General features: G+C 40.7%; 1 protein-coding gene across 1 annotated transcript in view; it reads right to left on the bottom strand.

The window, feature by feature from the left end:
• Nucleotides 1-18,285, bottom strand: part of CA10 (carbonic anhydrase 10) — a 535,127-nt gene that overhangs the window by 433,938 nt on the left and 82,904 nt on the right. The window contains 1 exon segment of the mRNA NM_001266383.1: nucleotides 11,527-11,601. Within this exon segment, the coding sequence (NP_001253312.1) occupies nucleotides 11,527-11,601 (75 nt within the window).

Genomic DNA, 18,285 nt, shown 5'->3' with positions numbered 1-18,285 from the left:
TTCCATGTTGATCTGCATTGGAAATTTAGACAATAACTTTACTTAACTTGTTTTCTCATCTGGAAAAAGGGGAGTATGAGTGCAAATTTTGTAAGGGCTGAATGAAGTAACATGAGTGAGGAAGCATTGACAACTACAAAATCGAATGTTCATGTGATAGGTTATTGTGCTTCCATTAGCTTTGGAGACAATGTGAGTATGAAAAAAAGAATAACAGTCTTCCCTAAATGTCCATATTCTAGTCCTCCAAACCTGTGAATGTGTTACTTTATATGGCAAAATATACTTTGCAGATATGATTATGTCAAGGATCGTGTGATGGGGAGAGCATCCTAGATTATCCAGGTGGGCCAAATGCAATCACATTCTGAAAAGTGGGAGGCAGAAGGGTCAGAGTTAGAGAAAGATGTGTGATAACAGAAGCATGGGCTGGAGCCATGCAAGGAAGGGACCCTGAACTAAGTAATGCAGGTGGCTTCTAGAAGGTGGAAAAGGCAAGGGATTGATTTCTCCTCAGAGCCTCCATAAGGCAGGCTGCCCTACTGACACCTTGATTTTAGTGTGTCCAACTTTAAAATGGTAAGATAATAAATCTGTTGTTTCTAGCTACTAACTTTAGGGTAAATTGTTACAAGAGCGATATGGTTAGCCTTTGTGTCTCCACCCAAATCTCATCTTAAATTGTAATTCCCAGGTGTTGAGAGACGTAGAGGGAGGTGATTGGATCATGGGGGCAGTTTCCCCACATGTTGTTCTCATGATAGTGAGTTCTCATGAGATCTGATGGTTTTATAAGTGTTCGATGGTTCCTCCCTTGCTGGCTTCTTCTCTCTCCTGCCTTGGGTCTTTGCTTCCCTTTCACCTTCTGCCATGATTGTGAGTTTCTTGAGGCTCCCCCAGGCATGTGGAACTGTGAGTCCATTAAACCACCTTTGTTTATAAATTGCCCAGTCTTGTATCATTATAGCAGTAGTATCATTATAGCAGTGTGAAAAAGGACTAGTACAAGGAGCTATAGGAAACTAATGCAATGACTTTAACTATCATTTAATGCGGATGTATTGAAGGATAAGCTTACTGGCTTATCAAAGGGAGACTGAATGTGGGTCTCTTGGAAGGGGTGGTCACATAGTGAATTTCTGAGGCTTTCTCCCTCTGAGGGAGAAATTCACTATATGCTGCAAAGCAAAGCTTTCAAGAAATGGTATAGCTTTTTTTATTGTTTTTTGTTTTGTTTTTTTGAGATGGACTCTTTTTTGTTGCTCAGGCTGGAGTGCAGTGGCACAACCTTGGCTCACAGCAACATTCACCTCCCAGGTTCAAGTGATTCTTATGCCCCAGCCTCCCAAGTAGCTAGGATTACAGGCACCTGCCACCATCCCTGGCTAATATGTGGCTACTTTTAACAGCTTACAGTAAGATATGGCAGCAAAGGAATTACCTAAAGGTGGAATTTATAATTAAAAGGAAAGCAGAATATAAAAACATGAAAAATTTACAGTCTAGCAATGTAACAGGAAAGGAAAGAGTGTTTTCAGGAGAAAAATCCAATGGTGCTGAGGGGTAACCACTTGTTAAAGAGATTAGCATGGCTAAAAGGGAGTCGGGTGTGAAGAATCAAGAAAATTGAATAAAGGTTTTTCAGAAATCTTTGTAGCCCCCTCCCATCATAGGCCTGCAGGCCTAGGAGACAAAATGGTTTCAGGGAACAGGCCCAAGTTACCCCGAAGCCACTTTGGTATGCTTTCTCAACATTCAGGTTGCTTCAGCTCCAGGTGAGACACAAATAGCCCCACATACTATTCCAGCTGCTGCTCCAGAAGGTGCAAGCCATAAACCTCAGCAGCATCCACTTGGTGCTAAGTCTGTAGGCTCCTAGAATGCAAGAGTGGTGGAAGCTGCCAAGCCTCTAGATTTCAGAGGATGTATTGGAAAGCCTGGGTGCCCAGGTAGAAGCCTTCTGCAGGGGAGGAACTCCTATAGAGAGCCTCTACTAGGGCAGTACCCAGGGGAGCTGTGGGAAAAGGGGCACCACCCTTCAGACCCCAGAATTATATAGCCACTGGCAATGAGCCACACTAGCATGGAAATGTTGCAGGTACTAGATTCCAAACTGTAAGAGCAGCCATGTGGGCTGCACCCAATAAAACTGTGGGGGCAGGGCTTTCCAAAGGCTTGGGAGCCCACTTCTCATATCAGTGTGCCCAGGATGCAGGACATGGAGTCAAAGAAGATTATTTTGGAGCTTTAAGATTTAATGTCTGCCCTGCTGGGTTTTAGACTTTCATGAAGACTGCTACCCCTTTCTTTTGGCCAATTTTTGTCTTTGTGAATGGGAATGCTTACCTAATGCCTGTACGACCATTGCATATTGGAAGTAGAGGCATTGCTTTTGATTTCACAGGCTCATAGGTGGAAGGAACTTGCCTTGAGTCTCAGATGAGATTTCGGATTTGGGACTTCTGAGTAGATGCTAGAACAAGTTAAGACTTTGGGGACTATTGGGGTAGAATGATTGTATTTTGCAATGTGGGAAGGATGTGAGGCATGGAGAGCCAAGGGTGGAATGCTACGGTTTGAATATTTGACCCTTCAAACCTCATGTTGAAATTTGATTCGCAATGTTGCAGGTGGGGTCTAATGAGAGGTGTTTGGGTCATAGAGGCAGATCCCTCATGAATGGCTTGGTACCATCTTTACAGTAATCAGTAAGTTCTTGCTCTATTGGTTCCTGTAAGAGCTTGTTGTTAAAAAGAACCTGGCAGTTTCTCTATATCTCTTGCTTCCTCTCTCACCATGTGCTCTTTGCAGATGCTGCCCCCCTTCCACTTGCACTATGAGTAGAAACAGCCTGAGGCCCTCATCAGATGCAGATGCTGGTGCCATGCTTCTTGTACGCCAACCTGTAAAATTGTGAACCAAATGAATCTCTTTATCTCAAAATTATTTATGAATTAGCCAGCCTCAGGTATTTGTTTATGGCAACACAAATGGAATAAGACAGCCTCCAAGATTCCTACCTCCTAGTGTACACACCCACTAATATGAGTGGGATTTGTGAGTATAATGGGATTTCACTTCCTTGATTAGATTGTCGTTTCTGGCAAAGATGAAGGGATTTTGCAGATGTGAATAACGTTCTTAATCAGTTGACTTTGAGTTAATAAAAAGGCATGTTGTACTGAGTAGGCTTGACCTTTAAAAGAGAGTCCAGGTCTTCTCAGGATGCGGAGATTCAAAGTAAATGAGTCACTTTTCTGCCAACCTTGAAGATGCAAACAACTGTGTTGTGAACTGCTTATGCAGCAGTGGCAGGCTGTAGGAGACAAGGGTCTCAGCCCTACAACTGCATGGAACTGAATTCTGCCAAGAACCTCCATGAGCTTGACTTCAGATGAGAATGCAGCCAGAATGACACCTTTTTCAGCATTATGGGACTCAGTAGAGGATCCATTTAAGCCATGTCCAGATTTCTGACCCAAGGAAACTGAGACAATAAATGTATGTAATTATAAGCTACTGAATAAGTGCTAATTCTTATGTAGCGACCAAAAAATCAGTGCAGGTACCACTTACTCCATGAATTAAGGAATGAAGAGCATACACAGCCCCAGGCTGGCCATCCTGGATCAGCAAGTAACCCTCACCATCCAGCCAGATTTCTTTCCTGGGAGTATTGTGGAGAAAGAAGAGCTTATACTCCTTACCTCTGTTAAGCATGAGACTTTTTTAAACAAAACAAACAAACAAAAAAGAAAATGGACATTTTGATAAACAGACATCAGTGGTAACCTGTAGATGGTTGGGTATAATTACCTTCATTGTCCAATAATCTTTACATTTTAAAACTACCCAAAAAGAAAGAGATGGGAAATAGCATGTTGGGAGGGTTATTGACCTGGGTAAATCATTTGTACCCAATTTATAGAATGCAACAGATGATGCTGTCTTGAGCCAAAGTAGCCTGCTGGGTCCAATGCTGATCAGAAATGGCAGCAATGAGTTCCTCTATTAATCATTCAGAGGAATTCTGTATTACGATTTTAAGCTGCCGAATAAGTTGTGATCTAATTCCTCAGAAATCCCTGCTTCCCAGATCTCAGAGGAAGAATAAATTGCTTATAACTATGTATTGTCCTTTATTTCCAGGATCTCCATTCAAATACTTTATGTGGCCCACAAGACCCTCTATGAGCTGGCTCCTGACCACCCCAATCTCCAACCACTTTGCACTCTGGCCACAGTGAGCTTTGTTCCATTTCTCATACATGTCATGCCCATGCTTGAGGCTCATGCTTCTGCCTTAAACAGCTGGTCTAAGACCACTCTGCACTAGCAATGTCCTTCCTTAGCTAAGCTTCTCCTAGATTACACAAGGAGGCTCTCCTTGATTTCCAGACTATTTCTACTAGGCTTTTCAAAACCTTGAGTATTTTCCCTTTATAGCATGTACTGCAGATTGTACTGATGTATTTGTTATTATTATTTTATAACTCAATTTAAGGGTTGAGGAACAGCCCTTGACTGTCTCCAGAGTCAAGCTTTTGTCTTTTTCTTTAAGGAACAAAGATTGCTGTCTGTTCTGACCCAAGTTTGTTTGGCAAACATTGAGTCCCTGGTGCATGGAAGCCCTGAGGTATATCCTGGAGGGATAGGGTGTGGAAAGAGACAAGGTCCCTAACCCTAGAAGCTGCACCCTCCCCAGACCCCTCCCCTGCTCCTATCTTAGCTCATATGGCCCTCTTCTCTGACTTTGAATTCTGTAAGAGTTCAACCTCTCCTTTGATTCTTTAGGGTAAAATCCAAACTTCTAGTTCCTTTCGGGTAAAATCCAAACTCCCATTTGGTATGGCCCTGCATAATTAGGCCCCTGCTGCTCTTAATTACCAGAGCTCTTCCTGCACTAGTGAACATTCTCTTCCAAGCTTTCAGGCCTTTGCCCATTGATATGGTTTGGCTGTGCCCCCACCCAAATCTCATCTTGAATTGTAGTTCCCATAATCCCCATATGTTGTAGGAGGGACCTGGTGGGACATAATTGAATTGTGTGGGCAGTTACTCCCATGCTGTTCTCTTGACACTGAATGAGGTTTCACCATATGTGGTGGTTCCTTTGCTCAGCTCTTCTCCTTCCTGCCGCCTTGTGAAGAAGGTGCCTTGCTTCCTCTTCCAACATGATTGTAAGTTTCATGAGGCTTCCCCAGCCATGCTGAACTGTGAGTCAATTAAACCTCTAATCTTTATAAATTAACCAGTCTCAGGCAGTTCTTTATAGCAGTATGAAAACAGACTAATACAGTAAATTGGTATCACAGAGAGTGGGGTGCTGCTATAAAGATACCCAAAAATGTGGAATTGACTTTGGAACTGGGTAACAGGCAGAGGTTGGAATGGTTTGGAGGGCTTTGAAGAAGACAGGAAGATGTGGGAACTTCCTAGAGGCTTGTTGAATGGCTTTGATCAAAATGCTGATAGTGATATGGACAATAAAATATAGCAGGCTAAGGTGGTGATACAGTTAGGCTCAGATTTCAGTGATGGTGATATGATTTGGCTCAGATCTCAGATGGTGATATAGTTTGACTGGGTCCCCACCCAAATCTCACCTTGAAATGTAATAATCTCCACATGCCAAGGGCAGGGCCAGTGGAGATAATTGAATCATGGATGTGGTTCCCCCATGCTGTTCTTGTGGTAGTGAATGAATCTCATGAGATCTGATGGTTTTATAAATGGGAGTTCCCCTGTACAAGCTCTTTTGCCTGCTGCCATGTAAGACAAGACTTTGCTTCTCCTTCACCTTCCAGCATGATTGTGAGACCTCCCCAGCCACATGGAACTGTGAGTCAATTAAACCTCTTTCCTGTATAAATTACCCAGTCTTGGGTATGTCCTTATTAGCAGCATGAGAACAGATGAACACAGAAGATAAAAAAAAACTTGTTGGAAACCGGTATAAAGGTGACTCTTGCTATGCTTTCGCAAAGAGACTGGTGGCATTTTGCTCCACCCCAGAGATCTTTGGAAGTTTGAACTTAAGAGAGATGATTAAGGGTATCTGGCAGAAGAAATTTCTAAGCAGCAAACCATTCAAGATGTGACTTGGCTACTCTTAAAAGCAATCAATTTTATTCATTCACAAAGAGATGGTTTTGAATTGGAACTTATGTTTAAAAGGGAAGCAGAGTATAAAAGTTTGGAAAGTTTGCAGCCTGATGATGTGATAGAAAAGAAAAACCTATTTTCTGAGGAGAAATTCAAGCTGGCTGCAAAATTTGCATAAGGAGCCAAATTTTAATAGCCAAGACAATGGGCAAAATGTCTCCAGGGCATGTCAAAGGTCTTTACAGCAGCCCTCCCATCACATGCCCAGAGGTCTAGGAGAAAAAAAAGTTTCCTCGGCTGGGCCCAAGGCCTTGCTGCTTTGTGCAGTCTCTGGACTTGGTGCCCTGCATTCCAGCTGTGACCAAAAGGGGCCAACATATAGCTCATGCTGTTGCTTCAAAGGGTGCAAGCCCCAGGCCTTGGTGGCTTAGGTGGCTTACATGTTGTGTTGGGCCTGTGGGTGCACAGAAGCCAAGAATTGAAGTTTGGGAACCTCTGCCCAGATTTTGGACGATGTAGGAAAATACTTGAATGTCTGGGCAGAAGTTTGCTGCAGTGGGGAGCCCTCATGGAGAACCTCTGCTAGGGCAGTGTGGAAGGGAAATGCAGGGTGCAAACTCCAACACAGAGTCCCCACTGGGGCACTGCCTAGTGGAGCTGTGAGAAGAGGACCAAGATCCTCCTGACCCCAGAATGGTAGATCCACCAACAGCTTGCACCATGCACCTGGAAAAGCTGTGGACCCTCAATACCAGCCTGTGAAAGCAGCTGGCAGGCAGACTGTACCTTGCAAAGCCACAGGGGCAGAGCTACCCACCTCTTGCATCAGCATGACCTTGGATGTGATACACAGAGTCAAAGGAGATCATTATGGACCTTTAAGATTTGACTGCCCTACTGGATTTTGGACTTGCATGAGGTCTGTATAGCCCATTTGTTTTGGCCAATTTCTCCCATTTGGAATCGCTATATTTACCCAATGCCTGTACCATACAATGCCAATTGTATCCAGGAAGTAACTAACTTGCTTCTGATTTTACAGGCTCAAAGGCAGAAGGGGCTGGCTTTGTCTCAGGTGAGACTTTGGACTATGGACTTTTGAGTTAATGCTGAAATGAGTTAAGACTTTGCAGGACAGTTGGGAAGGCAAGATTGGTTTTGAAATGTCAGAGACATGAGGATTGGGAGGGACCCAAAGTGGTATGGTATAGTTAGGCTTTGTGTCCCCACCCAAATCTCATTTTGAATTATAATTCCCATAATCCCCACATTTCAAAGGAGAGACCAGGTGAAGGTAATTGGATCTTGGGGTGGTTTCCCCCATGCTGTTCTCATGATAGTGAGTTCTCACAAGGTCTGATGGTTTTGTAAGGTGCTCTTCCACCTTTGCTCAACACTTTTCCATCCTGCAGCCTTGTAAAGAAGGTATCCTGCTTCCCCTTTGCCTTCTGCCATAATTGTAAGTTTCCTGAGGCATCCCAGTCATGCTTAACTGTGAGTCAATTAAACCTCTTTCCTTTATAAGTTACCCCATCTCAGGCAGTTCTTTAAAGCAGTATGAAAATGAACTAATACAATCCCTCTTTGCCTGTACTGTCAAATATTCCTCACATTCCCACCCTTCTCCAATTTGAGTATTCCTGAACCTTGTCAGGACCCACTTCTAACTTCTTTTCTTCCTTTAGCCTTGTAGTGAGATGCCTGGCCCTAGAAGACTGCTTTAGGCTGTAAGTAACAGAAAGTCTGACTCAAAGTGGCTCGAGCAGTAAGAAGTTTGTTACATCACTTAACACAATAAGTGGTGAGGCAGTTCCATGGTGAATTCAACCCTTAAGTGAGCCATAGAAGATATGGAATTTTCTCAACTCTTCATTTTGCCATCTTAGTGTGTCTTTTGTACCCAAGTTTATTCAGAAGGCTTCTCCTTACATGGCGTGAATAGAACTGTGTATCACATGTGCATGTCTATATTAGTGTATTACTCTGGGTTCTCCTGAGAAAGAGAATCAACAGAATGGGGTGACAGTGAGAGATTTATTTACTTTAAGGAATTGACTCACATGATGGCTGGCAAGGATGATGCGTACAGGGCAAGCCAATAGGCAGGAGGCCTAGGGAAATGTTGATATTGCTGCTCCTGGCCTAAGGCTTCTGGAGGTAGATTTCCCTTTTTCTTCAGGGACCTTGGTCTTTTTCTCTTAAGGCCTTCAACTCATTGGATGAGGCCCACACATATTATACAGATAATTTGCTTTAATCAAAGTCTACTGATGCAAATGTTAATCTGGTCTTAAAAAGCATCTTCCCAACAACATCCAGGCATGTTTGGTCAAATATCTGGGTACCATACCTAGCCAAATGGACACATCAAATTAGCCATCACAATGTCTAAACCAATAAGAAAAGACCAGAATTACCATTGCTGGTGTAAATCTCAGCCAAGAGTAACCCTCTGCAGCTGATAAGGGGCTCCTTCCCTGAGAGTATGATGGTATGGAGGGTGAATGTGCAAGCATAGTCAGGGCTCTGCCTGCAAGACAGATTCTAGTTGTGGGTGAGGTCAGAGGAAGGCATAGGTTTGAGCAGGTAAACAACATCTGTTAAACACTTAGGCAGGCAGAATCCCAATATTGTGTTGCCTCCTTTACATTTACAAACCCTACTGGAGCCCTTGTTATCCTGAGTCATGGATTTATGGCTTATCTTCCCCTTTAGACTGTAGGCTCACCTTTGAGTAAGAATCATGTGTCAGTTACCTGTTTATTAACCGCCCAAACTTGGTGCTCAGCACAAGATAGGTACTCCATAAATGCTATTGAACTGACCAAAGTAGGGCATTTGTGTGCTGAATTAACCTTGTACCCACCATTGTTATAGAGCTCATATATTTTTATCTACCACAGCTTTGTTGAAGTCACAGATTCACAACTGTTATACCAACTGACTATTCTTTCTAGACACTTTAGTGAGGAACTTATGGGATGATAAAACTAGCTCAGTCATATCAAGTTCTCTCCTATTTCACACATCCATAACCTGAAAAAAATCTCAGTAACAAATTGAAGAACACTCTTAACTTCACAGTCAAGTAATAAGAGGTAAGGGGTCCATTGTTTGCCACAACCACCCACTCAGATAAAGTAGGTCATCTGGAGTCAGATGTTAGAGCCCAGGTTCAGTTACTTAATTCACAAATTCTCATGACTCTTATCCTTTTCAACAGAGTTGGAGTTCCCAAAAGTTTAGAACATGGAATCATCAGATACCAATCTCCTCTACCAGAAAGACAAAAGGCTTTAGAACTGTTACGTTCAGAGGATGAGGAAGTCATCTTTTAGTTGTCCACTGTGTAGAAACCCTTTACCTTATAAATTCAAGCATCCCCCATGTTTCAGGCATCTTGAGAAACCCTTACACACATTATTACACTTTCCAGTTTGTAATTGTCTCCCTCTTCTCAAGCAGATACCAACAATGGACATACACTGACTCAACATGCACCAGACATTACCATATGCACTTTACCTCCGTTTTGTAATTTAATCCTCAGCAAACTTCACAAAACCGATTTCTTATCTCTATTTTACAGATGAAGAACCCAGGGGGCTGAGAATGGGTAGGTAACTTGCTGACAGTTCTACCAACAAGAAACCACAGAACGCAGACTCAAGTCCCGTCCAGTCTGACTTCAGAGGCCATAATCACACTTGCACACCTCACTGCTTCCCATGTAGTAAGGTTTACACATAGTATCTCAATTAAATTTGAGAGTAAGGAAAAGTTAAGTTCCTTTATATCAACACATAAGGGGACAATAAAAATTATTTCCTGTGGTTGTCTTAGAAGCAACAACCAACTCAAAATAGGGCCATGAACACATTAAAGAAAGAATGTGACAACAGAGAAGAAAACATCAAAAAATAAGAGGCAGACACACAACATTTTGCGGTGACCACCCAGTTCTACCCATGGACATGTCAATCACTACAGAGGATGTTCTCTTCAGGCATAGTACTAATTTAGCAAGACTTCTTATTACCTGGAGAGAATACCCTTTATTTCTCTAATTCCATACTCACAAGGTACAAGAATATAATTATAAATGTAACTTCTGAGATATCTTGAATATGACAGATTTCCTAGGCCAAAAGTACATAAACATTCTATTTCTTTAAAAGGAGTGTCCTCAGTTGTAAGAATTGAATGCCATTTGTCGATATTATTTCACATGAACATAGCTTGTGCCAATGAAATTGTTCTAACATTATCATAAGAAACCTGGTCACTTCTAGATGAGTTAATCAAGTTCAGTTTCTATGTTCACTGGGCCATAGAATAGATGTGCCATAGTAAATTTATCAAGTTAATAATGTTCATTTCTGAAGCTATTTGGCAGCCATTTGGCTTTTTCCTGGGTCACCCACTCTCCCTTACCATGCCTGCTTTCCTCCTACTGCAAAGCCTCACAAGTACGAATAATTGCCCCATCATACAAATGAGAAAAATGATGCCCAGAGGGGTTTTGTGACTTGCTTAGCTCTGCACAGCTGGTGTAATAGACTCTACAGAAGGACAGGAAAAGAAGACATAGGAGCCAAGAATGAATGAAGTGACCTGGGACACTGGTCTTTCTATTTGCCACCAACTACAGAGACCTCAACTGACATCTCCAGCCCTCTGTTTTCAGTGCCTGAGTAGGGATTGCACATTGGCTCCTGTTGAGTGCTTTATTTCTTATTCTCACATCTGAGCAGTTAAAAATACTTTGAAATATGTCACCTGCCTTCCCTTCTATCTTTGCCTTTTGCTTGCTTTTTCTCTTTACTAAAGCAGCAAAAGCAAGAGGACCATAATGAGGGTAAGAGTAGTGGGAGGAGACACAGGGACCCTCCACCTTGCTTCTGAACTAAAGTCATAATATAATCCTTGCTTTAATCTGTCTTCAGTTTTCTGTCCTCTGCCCCCATGCTGACAGGATCCACTTTGCCTGGTATTTTTAGCTGATACTTGGCCCGATGTGCTAAGTCCTGGCCATGGATGCTGCTAAAGTGACAGCATGTGTTCCAGCAAGCTCCATTGCCATGGTCAGTCTTTTCATAGTTCCTGTTTCATTAATGTTAAGAAGTGGCTCTTCCTCACTTAACCAAATGTCAGCAGACAGAGCTTCGGCCCTTAATCATCTATCCCCCTGCCCCTGAGGGTATCCTATCGATTGAAGGACATTGAGACTGCAGGCTCAGATGGAAAAAAAAAAGTACTCTAATTGCCTGTTACTTAACAAACTTTGTCTTGATGGAGTATTCATTGCACACATAAATTAGACTGCCTCACCTTTTGCAATGTAAAATCCTGGAAATAATGCTAGCTTTCATTCTAATTGTTTTCAATAAAAAAAAAAAATAAGAATTAATGTGTACTTACCTGGAACAAAGCTTCCCTGGACCACCTCCTTGTATGCCCACCAGCCTTCATGGATTTTTGGTGAATTCTGTTGAGCTAAAGGAAAAGCAAAGAAGAGAGACTAAGATGATAGTAGAGAAGCACTGTGTCCCAGCTGTCCAAGCAACAAGGGTGGATACCATAAAATAATCCTCTTCTACCCCAAAGTCATACTACAACAGAACCTTCCTTCTCCCTTCCTTTTTTTTTCCCAAATAGATCATTGATGGGTAAATAAAACCAAATTTTTATTTAAAGTACTCAAATATTTTAATTGATGTTAAAGAGATAGTAATTATGTATTTAAGTCCCCTGCTACCTGTCCTCATCATCTTCCCCATACACACACACACACACACACACACACACACACATACACCCTGCTGAAATTGAGGAGAGGAGGCATATCCCATCCATGTATGTCCTTGGAACCCTTGTTTTGGGAGAGATTGAAGTTTGCTGAAGGAGCCAGTGTAGAAGGCTGAAAGGTATACCCAGCCAGCTTTCCTTAGGTCCCAGGAAAATGAAAACAAGAATATAAATAACTGTGGTGAAGGTTTTTGACATCACAGGGCTTAAGTGCAGAGGGCTCAAGATATTAGAAAATATTGTTGAGATCTGTAAGGTCATGCTGACATGACCTCAGGGAAACCCTTGAATTCATGACAGTTGACAAGTGAATTGGGACAATGCCATTACACATGCATGCAAACCCCAAAGTATACATGCTACATAAATTTGCTTATCCCTTTATTAAACTACATTCATATTTCAATTCCTAGCCACATTGGAAGAAAATAAGTGAATCAATCATATTTGTAATTTGGCTACTATAGAGTTAATGTTAAACCTTCACTTTTTTCTTTCCTTCTTTAATTCTGGTGGGGGTTTTTCCCCCCTACCTTCCTCTTCAAAGTTCTAGGGGAAAGACTCATCATTCTGAGTTAGAAAGAATGGGTCTAAGACAATGGGTTTGAATGCAAAGCTTTGTATAGAGAGAAGATTTACTAGATTTCTCTAGCTTCCAGATAAGTTTGTACTGTTTAGCTTCAAGTCTCTTCTCATAGTACAGGGAAGATACTTTTTCTTCCTAGGATATTAAGAGCCCTGAGGCTTGTATCTTTGTGGTTGAAGATTTTCTGACATAGGATAAGTGAAACTGAAGCCCACTCCTTCTGGAACTGACAGTGGGCTTAGGGGACTTTAAAAACAAATAGAAGAGAGACAAAGAGCTTATTTAAGATTCTGGAAAAAATAATGCCTTCAAATTTGCCCAGCACAAATCTCAGGCATGGACACACCAAAGTACACTGGATTTCCTGGTATTCTTATTGCCCCTGTGGTGTGGATAGAGTTCAGACATTTCCATAACCCTTGAGGAAGATCCCGAGGTCAACTGAGTTGGAAGCCAGTGCATCTGCTCTGGGACAGCAGGCAAAGGAGGAAGTGACCTCAAAGCAGAAGCCAGAAATGTTCTGTCCAACCAGGGAGTCAGGCAGAAGATTCAATTGAGACTCTGGGAATTTGTAGCACCAGGGAAAGACAAGGAGATTTGAAGTCAGCCAGGAGGTCTTTAGACCTGACCAAGTCAAGAAGCCAAATCAAGGTTTGGTTATGGCTGCAAAATTCCCCAAGTGGGTAGACAAAGAACATTTCTCTAGAGTTCAGAAAGGGCTCTGATTCTTCCTCTGGGTCTTGGTATTGCCTGACTCACGCTCCTTCTCCCCGTTCATTAGACAGTCATCATAGGAGCCAGGGGAGAATCCAAAAGGCTTAGAAACCTGTGAGATCAGATATCTAATGGCCCTCTTATGAAACAACCACTTTGTAATTCTTACCTTGAGTATAATTAAATAAAATTCACAGAAAGTACAACCTACTAAAAAACAACAACAACAAAACCAAACCCCAACCCTGATAATTCACTAAACTTCAGCCTAGCTCTGCTAGACATGTAAAATGTCTCAAGCCTGGGAAAAATGCACACTTCTAAGATCTTGAAAGTTTGAACGATAAACATCACATAACAGCTTTGCATCAGAGATAAGCCAGGACTGGTTTTCCTTATCACAGGCAAAAACTTCAGAGTTCTATAAAAACTCACACCAAGTTTTATCCAATCAGGATTGCTGACTGTCATCAAACAACTTAAACCATAAATCCAGGCTTCTCTCTTTATTCTACGAGACAGTCATTGGGGAAGCTGCATTCTCTTGCATGTGTTTCATTACCCCAAATAAATATCCACTTAGCCCTCAATTTTTGTTTTACATTAAGCTTTTTATCTAATTGTTTTACAAAAAAAAATTTTTACAGTATTTACACATCACTTTAAAAATTTAATGTAGTGTTTTAACTATACTATAAATAAAAATACAAGAAATTTATAATAATATGTATTTCAACGTGAAAATGCTTGAGTATGGTTCACTAGAACGGAGATTGGAAAACTAGTGCCTACTAGCCAAATATGACCCACTGCCTGATTTCTGTACTGCCCAAGAGCTAAAAATGAATTTACATTTTTAAATGGTTGAAAAAAAATGAGTTGAGCAAGAGAAAGAAATAAAGCGTATTCAGTTAGGAAAAGAAGAAGTCAAATTGTCCCTCTTTGCAGATGACATGATTGTATATTTAGAAAACCCCATCATCTCAGCCCAAAATCTCCTTAAGCTGATAAGCAACTTCGGCAAAGTCTCAGGATACAAAATTAATGTGCAAAAATCACAAGCATTCTTATACACCAGTAACAGACAAACAAGAGAGCCAAATCAGGAATGAACTTCCATTCACAATTGCTTCAAAGAGAATAAAATACCTAGGAATCCAACTTACAAGGGATGTAAAGGACCTCTTCAAGGAGAACTACAAATCACTGCTCAGTGAAATAAAAGAGGACATAAACAAATGGAAGAACATACCATGCTCATGGATAGGAAGAATCAATATCATGAAAATGGCCATACTGCCCAAGGTAATTTATAGATTCAATGCCATCCCCATCAAGCTACCAATGAGTTTCTTCACAGAACTGGAAAAAACTGCTTTAAAGTTCATATGGAACCAAAAAAGAGCCCGCATCTCCAAGACAATCTTAAGTCAAAAGAACAAAGCTGGAGGCATCACGCTACCTGACTTCAAACTATACTACAAGGCTACAGTAACCAAAGCAGCATGGTACTGGTACCAAAACAGAGATATAGACCAATGGAACAGAACAGAGTCCTCAGAAATAATACCACACATCTACAGCCATCTGATCTTTGACAAACCTGAGAGAAACAAGAAATGGGGAAAGGATTCCCTATTTAATAAATGGTGCTGGGAAAATTGGCTAGCCATAAGTAGAAAGCTGAAACTGGATCCTTTCCTCACTCCTTATACGAAAATTAATTCAAGATGGATTAGAGACTTAAATGTTAGATCTAATACCATAAAAACCCTAGAAGAAAACCTAAGTAGTACCATTCAGGACATAGGCATGGGCAAGAAATTCATGTCTAAAACACCAAAAGCAACGGCAACAAAAACCAAAATTGACAAATGGGATCTCATTGAACTAAAGAGCTTCTGCACAGCAAAAGAAACTACCATCAGAGTGAACAGGCAACCTACAGAACGGGAGAAAATTTTTGCAATCTACTCATCAGACAAAGGGCTAATATCCAGAACCTACAAAGAACTCAAACAATTTACAAGAAAAAAACAAACAACCCCATCAAAAAGTGGGCAAAGGATATGAACAGACATTTCTCAAAAGAAGACATTCATACAGCCAACAGACACATGAAAAAATCTCATCATCACTGGCCATCAGAGAAATGCAAATCAAAACCACAATGAGATACCATCTCACACCAGTTAGAATGGCAATCATTAAAAAGTCAGGAAACAACAGGTGCTAGAGAGGATGTGGAGAAATAGGAACACTTTTACACTGTTGGTGGGATTGTAAACTAGTTCAACCATTATGGAAAACAATATGGCGATTCCTCAAGGATCTAGAACTAGAAGTACCATATGACCCAGCTATCCCATTACTGGGTATATACCCAAAGGATTATAAATCATGCTGCTATAAAGACACATGCACACGTATGTTTATTGCGGCACTATTCACAATAGCAAAGACTTGGAATCAACCCAAATGTCCATTAGTGACAGACTGGATTAAGAAAATGTGGCACATATACACCATGGAATACTATGCAGCCATAAAAAAGGATGAGTTTGTGTCCTTTGTAGGGACATGGATGCAGCTGGAAACCATCATTCTCAGCAAACTATCGCAAGAACAGAAAACCAAACACCGCATGTTCTCACTCATAGGTGGGAACTGAACAATGAGATCGCTTGGACTCAGGAAGGGGAACATCACACACTGGGGCCTATCACGGGGAGCCGGGAGTGGGGAAGGATTGCATTGGGAGTTATACCTGATGTAAATGACAAGTTGATGAGTGCTGACGAGTTGATGGGTGCAGCACACCAACATGGCACAAGTATACATATGTAACAAGCCTGCACGTTATGCACATGTACCCTAGAACTTAAAGTATAATAAAAAAAAAAGAAAAAAAATGAGTTGAAAAAAAATTTTGAAAAGTTAAAATTATATTACATTCAAATTTCAGTGTCCATAATGTTTTATTGCCAAATAGCCACACATATTTATTTACATATTCTCTAGAGTTGCTTTCTCACTACAATGGCAGAGTGGAATAGTTATGACAGAGACCATTTGGTCCACAAAGCCTAAAATGTTTCCTCCATGGCTCTTTACTAAAAAAATTTGTTGAGTGTTAATTTACATACATAATTTCAAAAAGAAAAATAATCAATATAATCAATAGAGTGCTTTGACTATAATACAAGGGGGAATACAAGGAACATAATGTAAAACAAAATATTACATATTTCAATATGTAAATACTCAGGCATGGTGCACTAGAAGAGAAAATGAAGAAGTTGGATGTTTGATTGACACAGACACAAATAACTTTGTATTCTATTAGAGATTCCAGAATCCACAAGTCGCATTGCTCTCAATGGTACATGATTTTCCAAAATAGTGAACTCTTGGCAAAGATGAGAACACAATTAAGTACCACCTTCTCTTGATTTACATCTTTGCATTGCTAAAGAACCAGGTATAATAAAACTTTGTAAGACATGCTTTGTGTGCATAAGCAAAATGGAGTTTCACTGGAGGGTCAAATAAATAAAAGTTTTTCCACTCACTTGAATGTCTGTTGGGACATGGGATAATTTATTATTGTTTCTATCTATCTTATATGTTGCAGAGCATCACATCTCTGTCCCCCTTTAGTTGGTGCTAATTGCCACTCTTTCATTATAACAATCTTAAGTGCCCTCACCTATTTCCAAAATATTCCCCCAGAAACAGTGACATTCCTATTGACAGTCACTGACGTAAAGGTGCTATTTATAGTACTTACGTGTGCTAAAAGAGGATAAAATGAAACATGTTGAACACTAATCAGAGGATAGTGCTTTGTCTAAGTAGACAAAAGATACATCTTTCCCCACATATCTGAATTGCAGTGTCTTACCGAATACATTTGCCACCGCATAATATGTTCAAATATTTTTTCTACTCTTTCCTGCCATTTGACCATATCATCAAGAAACTTTCATTTCTACAAGGGATAAAGCAGTAAGGAAAAAAAGAGAAAGCATAGATGCGCGTTGTCAAGATGGCAAAAAAGGGAAAGCTAACTCTAATAAAACCTGAGTAAGATGACTAGGTTCTCAGATATTTAGATGCATTCCTAGTCCCTCTTTTTATCTCTTTCTTACATGTGCACATCTTCTACACTCCCCTATAAGGACAACCTATCAGTCAAACTGAAATATCAATTTAAGAAACATCTATCTAGAAGGAAGAAGAAAGAAGCCCCTGTGTAAGTAAAAGTATTGGAACTGACAAGATTATCACCCAAAGCTTCTGTTCCATCCAGACAGTTGCAAAACACTTTGCTCTTTCTTCATCTCCAATCATTGCTTCTTCAGCTAACCCATCCGTTCAGAAGTAGAACTATGTAAGATTTTAGCAGGTAATAAGACAATCAGACCATCTGAATAAAGCCTATTATAACAGTAGAACTGCAGAGCTCCTGTTAGCTGTCTGTGATATGCCTCGTGAAGAACCAAATTCACCCTCCAAAAATCAATCAGCCAGAAGAGCCCATTTGATGTCTGTCAATTACAAAATATAATGGCTGCAGATTAGAGTTGAAGAAAATAAAGGTGTTTTATGTAATGTTTTCAAATGCCCTTGGATGCTCAGTCTAGCCTCATACTGTTGGGCAATTTAGAAAGGCAGGATGGCACATTTAAAAAGGTAACTCATTTAAAGTTCTGCCACAGTACTACAAGGAGTTTATTATAGACGGAGCTCCTAGAGAAATACAGGATTCCTATTTTAACGCCTCCCACCAGATCCTTGGTAGTCATCTTGTTGTTGTTTACATGTGATTTGAAGTGAGTGAAGAGCTAATTGAGAATTCCTCAGAGCAAACAGGTGAACAGAGAGCCGCCTGAGCTTTTACAGCATTCTCTCCTCCTATTTGCCTAGGTATGGATCAGAATTTTTAATGTGCAACCAGCCCCTGGGAAAAATCCAGGTGTCTAATTAAAAAAATTGTGTTGAAAATAAAAATTGTCATCACTGCCAGAGGAAAGATATACATAGCAAGGAAAAATCTATTTCAATTTTGT

Source organism: Macaca mulatta, chromosome 16 (genome assembly GCF_049350105.2).
Source record: "Macaca mulatta isolate MMU2019108-1 chromosome 16, T2T-MMU8v2.0, whole genome shotgun sequence".
Taxonomy (NCBI): domain Eukaryota; kingdom Metazoa; phylum Chordata; class Mammalia; order Primates; family Cercopithecidae; genus Macaca; species Macaca mulatta.
The sequence above is the reverse complement of the archived record's forward strand: the minus strand, read 5'-3'. Positions and strand labels throughout refer to the sequence as shown.